The sequence below is a fragment of the Perna viridis genome, chromosome 6 (assembly GCF_037379345.1).
Source record: "Perna viridis isolate PV_CMFRI_1.1 ecotype Kerala chromosome 6, ASM3737934v1, whole genome shotgun sequence".
Taxonomy (NCBI): domain Eukaryota; kingdom Metazoa; phylum Mollusca; class Bivalvia; order Mytilida; family Mytilidae; genus Perna; species Perna viridis.
The window spans coordinates 15,678,609-15,686,202 of record NC_142450.1 but is presented as its reverse complement, the minus strand read 5'-3'; the positions used below and the strand labels follow the sequence as shown (position 1 = coordinate 15,686,202).

General features: G+C 33.2%; 1 protein-coding gene across 1 annotated transcript; it reads left to right on the top strand.

Annotated features, from left to right (window-relative positions):
• The first annotated feature begins 1,276 nt into the window (after positions 1-1,276).
• Positions 1,277-6,904, top strand: LOC148613836 (achaete-scute complex protein T4-like). Its single transcript, XM_088586131.1, has 2 exons — positions 1,277-1,925; positions 4,846-6,904. The coding sequence occupies exons 1-2, from the start codon at positions 1,277-1,279 to the stop codon at positions 4,887-4,889; spliced, it is 693 nt and encodes a 230-aa protein (XP_088442257.1). The 3' UTR covers positions 4,890-6,904.
• Positions 6,905-7,594: the final 690 nt, after the last annotated feature.

The following is a 7,594-nucleotide window of genomic DNA, read 5'->3' as shown; positions in this document are numbered from 1 at the left end:
TGGTAATACCCAAAATTAAATGGTTTTAATTCGCCTCCTATGGCTGGCATCATAGTGCATTCATCAGGCGGTGAAATATCTATGCTTAAATAATTAACAATTCATGTACTTTTATTACAAAGAGACCCAGATAACCCATTCGTCTGTGTTTTAAAATGGCGCGAATCCACACTTTATTTGAACTTCGTCTAAATTTCAATGTATCATGCTTTAAATATGCTATCAAACGTTACCGATCGGAAGAAGAATATTTATCGATAAAGAAATGGGTCTATTGAAGTCTAAAACGTTGTATCAAACCATAGTCCTTATGTCTATATTATGAAAGGGACGAGAGAGAGAAACTTTGTAACGGTTTATTCAATATAACTAATCTTCATGGTGTTTGAAATGGGCGATAATCTCCTTCTAATCCTCATCGTCGCCTGCTAAAACTTTTCAAAAAATAAATAAATATTTAATATTTACTAATGGCAAACGAGAGTGTTTATTTCTCAATGATGGCTTGAGGCGATTGAGACGACATTCTGAAGATTCGATGTTTGTTTATTTTCATTATAACACACCTGTAGGACTTAAATGTACGAAAGAAAGAGAAAAGGAGAACATCCTTACCAATAATTAGCACTTGTGATGAATTGGAAATCGGAATGGGCGGGAAAGTAGATTTATAAAGCCTTTTGAAGGGACACGATCGGACAAACAAACCATCCAAAAGGAACGTGCTGCGCCATTGAGACTTCCTTTTGTACCTCCACATATAAAATCATTTATTTGCACGTCCTTTTTGATTTGTACATTTTAATTATACTACATAATAATATACACCTTTCTTGTACATTTTTTTTCTTTTCATTTTTTGTTGTAAAACGTGGAATCTATACCATTTCTACATTTAGAATTTAAATTAAAAATCAACAAATATTCTTTACCAGACGCAGTAGGTGAAGTAGGATGAAAACCCTCTTTTTATTGAAATACAAATTGAGTTCTGAAATCTTTACTAAGATTAAATAGTTTTAGAAAATAGATTGATTTTTTTTCACCAGAAAGTTTGAGAACCTGTCGTATGGTAATTGTAGGCGGCGACCCTTTACCTGAGTAACTCGCGAGCCATATACACCCACCAGTGCCGTCTGCCAATCAAATTAAATCTGCGGTCGCGCTTCGCTTCACCAATGGAAAATGGAAACACGAAATAATGGATGGGCACGCGACCGCCACACGACGCAAATTATTTTGAAAAAAAAGATAACGGGATTGGAATTTGTGAAAGATGGACGCGAATAAAATTTTGCAACAGTATGTTCTTATCAAACCAAATACAATGTCTTTCCATGGACATTTCGATACCCCTCTGCAACCATTGGGAAATATGCAAGTCATCAATAGATCAAATATTCCGAATGACAAGTTAACTAATAATTATCAGATTGGTCACCAACAGCAACCGTTTGGTGCGAAAGCAGACGGCAAAAAACCGCGGCCTTTAGTGATGTCGAAAAGGAATGCTAGAGAACGCAGGAGAGTGAAAATGATAAATTTAGGATACGAAACATTAAGACTGCACGTTCCAGGAGGAGCCGAAAATAAAAAGCTGAGTAAAGTTGACACTTTAAGAAGAGCGGTAGATTATATAAAATACCTACAGACTGTGCTTGATTCAGACGAACCTTGTGGGTCGCCAAGAGACATTAAGCTTGAATCTCAAAGCAGTTATGAAGAGGAAGTGTGCAGTCAGAGTTCAGAGGCCATGTTGGGCACAAACACCGATTATAGTAACATTTCTCAAGGCTTCGATCAAGCAGAGTCCCAGCCATCTGCCGAGGTCAATACGGGCAATAATGAGAATGAAGTTTTTATAGATATTGCGAGCTGGTTGTTAAAAACACCCAACAATTTTAAATCAAATATTCGATTAAAAGGTAAGTTGAAATTTTATTGCCTTTTTTAATCATCAGAGCAATGATTTTTATTTGAACCGATACAGAGAGATGATAGGATTTGAAAAAGAAGAAAACATTTATGATCTCAAAGTGAAGTACTCTAATTTATATACTAATTTAATGAATATGTTATAGTTTCAAACGATTTCGTTTAAAAAGAATTTGGGTTTTGATGTGGTTGGAGCTGTTATCCCTTAGTTAAATTATTAACAACAGACATGCAGTTGTAATATTTTAGGTTTTCGCAGGTATTTTTAAACAATACCGATATGGTTTCGTTCTTGTGATCTAAGTGTAGGATAGAGGAATATCTAAATGACATCCACGACGTATGTTCTCCGTTTGTGATTAATTAATTGTTTATCAAATTGTTTTTTTTGTTTGTTTTGTTTTGTTTTGTTTATTTATATATATTTTATTTTGTTCTTTCGACACCCTTTCCTGATCCGCCCTTAGAACTTATCTTATACATTTGTGGTTCCCAGAAATTACATTTACACTTCAAAATCTTAGTTTGCCTCTATTTGTTTCGATTTGTTTTCATAAATTTAAACACATCCATTATGCAAGACTATTCGTTTCAAATCGTTTACTTTATCACCCTCGTTCGAACACTTTTGAAAAATAGCAAAGTCACTGCGCAACAAGGAAAACTTTAGACGATTTTCAAACAAGAACAGGAAACATTATTGCATTCTGAGCAAATATTTTGAAATAAATCAAATATATTTGTAGAACAAATAGAGGAATTTTTGATATAAGCAATATCTTCTTTGCCGATTTCCTCGTGATAAAGGGTACAAAAGCGTTCTTTACGACCATAGCATTATTTACATAATGAAAGCAAACTACGTGTATACGTATATGTATTTTGACTTTTTCAAAATATATTTTTTTGTATTTTCTATTGTTTTTTTTTCTTATTTCGGTGTTTGTTTTGTTTTGATTTGTTTCTGTATCTGTTATTTTCTTGTTCGTAGTACAGATACAAGTACATATCTTAATATAAACCGATATCAAGCCATAATAATACCCGATTTCATTCAGTCGCTAATAAGGCACTAATAGACAATAATAACACAACAGGAGTCGTTTTCAATCGATGAGAACCTAATTACAGGTGTAGTCACTGTACATGTATAGTGAGACCTGTATAAACCGAGCCTGTTTACCAAATAAAATACTCCAAACACCTATCTACATCAGGCATGTCTTAAATTCCCTGTACATCCATTTTGATTTATTTTCACCCATGGTATACGGAACACCTGTAATTACCGAACACAAGTCCAAAGGGGTTTGGTTACATGTAGAACAGGTTTCACTGTAATTTCTAGCAGGTAGTCTTTGGTAAATGTCATTGGAACTAGCGAGAAGCAATATGCTTTTAATAACATGAAAATTGGACATTATGACAATCAATACAGTCTAGATTTGATTTTAGTTGGTCATTTTCTGATAATACACGTTTTTGTATCGCATATCAAAACATTTATAGAATTTGTCTCTGGAAGGGATTCTGATCGATATAAGCAAAAAATTATAATAGCTAAACATTATTTTTTTTTAATTTTTTGATGCTGAATGCATTTTTGTTGGGTGTTGCTGACATTTGTGCTGTAAAGGGGGACAACTGTTAAGGTTAGCCTTAAGGGCGCTAGGATAAATACTGAATTTGTTACATTTGTTAATTGGTGCATTTAAGATCTGGATGATTCGTATTGAAATGTAAATTATGGTCAATTGGTAAAAAATACAAAGTAGACCTGAATGAATTAAGCAACAAACTACATGTAATAAAAGCGAAAACAACAACTATATGACCAAACAAACAACTTGATAGACGATATTATGGAAGCGTGAAAAGGGAAAGGGGGCATAATACGAGAATTTCAGTTTTTCTTAGATCAAAATTTTGTTTTTGAAAAATATCGATCATAGTTCAAGTTTGAATTCAAAATTTCATGTTTTTGAAAGTCATAACATTTACTTTACAAAATTCGAAATTTGTTTAGACGGAATACGTTTTTATCTGATGCATGAATGACCATAGCCAGACATCCTTTGAAAAGACTGCTATATGACCATGAATGTCATGTTAATTAGAATCTGTTTTTTTATCGGTTCAATTTCACGATAACATATAAACTGGAATGTAGGTAAAGAAAAACAAATATCCATGTATGTTTAGTAAACAGAGGTCTGTTTCACTTTAAACGAATTGGTTTAGTTTAGCTTTAAAACTGACTACCACTTGGATTAAGTTTAAGGTTGACATGTATATGTGCATATAGCCTTGCAAGTGTCAGTGCAGCTATTGTCAAAATGTTTGTACTCGAGTCATGGTATTTGGAGAATGGGATAGGAACAATTCAGTGATCAAGTTCTCATACCAGGAGACAATAGACCCTCATCATCTCATTTCCTGCATGTATTCATCTTTTTACATGCATTTTAATGACTATAGCCAAAATAATAAAAGCCATAGGGGTCATATTTTTCGAACAAGAGATTTACGGTTGAAACTTAAAATTTAATGTTTTGATATTTCTGGTCGTGACAATGGAGTACTATAGCCTCCTCATTATTGCTTCTATTCAAACAATACTAGAAGATGAAGTTCACTTGATATGCATAAAATCGCCTCAATCTACCCCGTCCTATTATTACGACTCGTGTACCCCTGGGTCAATTCCCGGTCACCCGGAAAGCCATTTGGAGTGGCCATTATTGTGGACAATGAGCTGTATGCCTAATGACCAATATTGTCGAGAGGCTTCTTGCTGATTCTCCTAATGACTTGAAGTTTGTTTGCAAAGATTTGTGCACTATGTCAAATAGTGATGTTTTATTTGAAGAGCCGTCATTCATTCACTAAATAAATGTTTTTCTCTTGCAGATATGGGACCAAATGAGCAACAGTTATTTCCAGATATGATGTGAAATGGATATGCATTTTCTCATCACCAGTGCTTTGTTCATCGAAAACATGATACATTCTCAAGATGTGTTGATTGACAAATGTAATTCAAAGCTTTGTTTATTCTTTATTTTTTTTATTGTTAGTGTCAACTAGAAAATCAAACTTTATTGTTAACTTGCCACACTTACATTTCACGTTTTTTCATTAAACCTCAGGGAGATGTTTTTAGTACCGATCATCGAAAATGCGCTCATTAATTTTCGACTTTTACAACCGGAAGTTCTGAGTCATCCTTTTATATATACCATATTATAGTCTTTTGTAATGAGTACTTGCTCAATTGATGGTTTTTATAGCTTTGTTTTTTTAGAGTATGTTATCATTTTTCTATGGTGTGATATTGTAAGAAATTGAACTGGTATTATGACACGGAGGCAGTATAATTCGCTAAAAATGGCTGCATAATAAGTTAGTAATAATCAAAGATGGTGGGGTGAATTAGTTGTTTTTTATGATATTTTTTATTACGACTGCTTTGATATTTGTTTTCAAAATTGCAAAGGCAACTTTTGCTTTTTTCTTTGCCGAATTCTTTCTTACTATAACGGGATTCTTATTTAGTTTGATGAAATTATCTTCGTAATATTACAATGTAACAATTATACCACTGCAGATTGGCCTTTAAATGCTTCCCAACAATATAGTTCAGCACTTTTTCTACATGTACAGAAATATAGAAACCATTTGGTAAATGAGAAGCTATAGAAATACTTAAGTGCAATATGTATAGGAATTTGATCTCGTGAACCGTAGTATACAATTTTTCATCGGTTATTTATTTTGTAGAAGTTTTTAACTTTAGAATTTATGTATTTTAACCTTATATGTAATATTTCTATTGTTACATGATGAAACATTAATGTTATATGGGTTCGTTGTTAGATGAGGGCTTGTCAAAACTTGTTTCGTCCTCGAATGATTTACATATTTCAGTGGTGGATCCTGGGTAGGAGGTCTTCGGATAGTCGGAACCTCTCGCTTTTTTTAGTCGGAAAATATTGTATATAAATTCCTGGATCCGCCCCTGGTTTTTGTTTTAACCATTGTCGTTGTATTATTCGACAAAACTTATACGAGTTATTTGCTCAAAAAGGGTATTTACAACGAAAACCGTAGTACTAAAATTAGTAGAAATGAAAAGAGCGTTCACTATGTTGTGGATTGCGCCGTGCGTGCTTTAATATTTTTTTTATCGAAACTAACCTTTCCAAGCCAAAATTATACATGTAATTACATGTATAGATGTTAATATATATTGACTGTTACATGTTCATTAATGATACTGAAAAGTGCAATATTTATACATTTATATAATTATTTGACAAACTTGCAACCTATTCATTCAATCGAGCTCCTAACAGCCCATTTTAAGTTTCCTTTTTAGACGCTGAAAACAGTCCTTTCCAGAGATTTCAGAATATTGATAATTGCGATATTGTTAATGGTTTTATCCTTGGTTTGCCGAGTGAAATGCATTGACTTTTATTCTAGAGTTAAGGGAATAAAAAAAACCGAATATCTATATCTATGGAGGTACATGTAACTTGTCATCTTAGGAAAAATGAATGGAAAAATTTTGTAACCCTAGCAACCGTGAAAGAAAACTCTTGTAACCATGGCAACAATGAGTGTGATAAAGGGTATGCGATAAGCGATATAATGTTTAAACAATTACTGATTGATTAATTGATCTTGTAACATTAGCGACCATGAAAGATAACTCCTGTAACCTTGGCAACCATGAAAGATAACTTTTGTAACCTTAGCAACGATGAGAGAGTTATCTAGTAACCATGAGACTCTGTCACTTTTGTTGTTGTTTGTTGTTGATGCACGTTTGTGTAATTAAAGTGCCTCTGTTATACATTCTGATAATCAAAGACAAACGATTAAGTATTGTTAAAACCTCGATTGTTATCTTGACCTCAATGAAATATTTTTGTAATTCGTTATTTGTATATATATATTGTATTAATAAATTATTATTAAGTGCTCTATAAAGATATTTTCTTGATACGACATATACGAGATTCACGTTGACGTTCTCTTGACTCGGAAAAGTGTCATTGCTCCTTCATCTGTAAAAAAGCAGCAAATGTTTGATCCATAGAAATGCAGATAGCAGATGCTACAGACATAATTTCAAGTAATTCAAACGAAAGTTAGCGGAGGTACAGAAAGAATGAGTCCGTATGTCGGTCTGTTCGTCAATTCGACGCAGTTTTAATATCCGGATCAAATGAACTTTTAACGCAAGACTTTCAAAAACTTGAAACACCGGAAATGACACATTTCCTATGCTGGAGACGACCGACCAAGACCGACCGAAGCACGTACATGTAAGCCAATAATACACAGCACGTGATAATGTCCTCCATAGCCATTCCAAATGCATGTTAATGAATAGTATCGGGAGTCTCAGTACAATACAAATGTTTTCAATGGCATCGATGACGTCATATGTGATATTTTGATTTGGCATTAATCTAAAATCACGAACTACTTACAAAAAATAATTAAATTTGTCCACGAAATAAATTCTTTATCTCGCAATGAACTGTGTATAACCGGTTATGCAATTTTTTTCTACATGTAACGATATTCATAGTTATATATAAGATTCCCTAAGATATTCGGCAAATTTTGTATATGGCTTATAGTAAGT

Coding starts and splice junctions, on each gene's coding strand:
- LOC148613836 (XM_088586131.1), top strand. CDS start 1,277: ATGGACGCGAATAAAATTTTGCAACAGTATGTTCTTATCAAACCAAAT. Junction 1,926..4,845: donor ATCAAATATTCGATTAAAAG/GTAAGTTGAAAT, acceptor TTTCTCTTGCAG/ATATGGGACCAAATGAGCAA.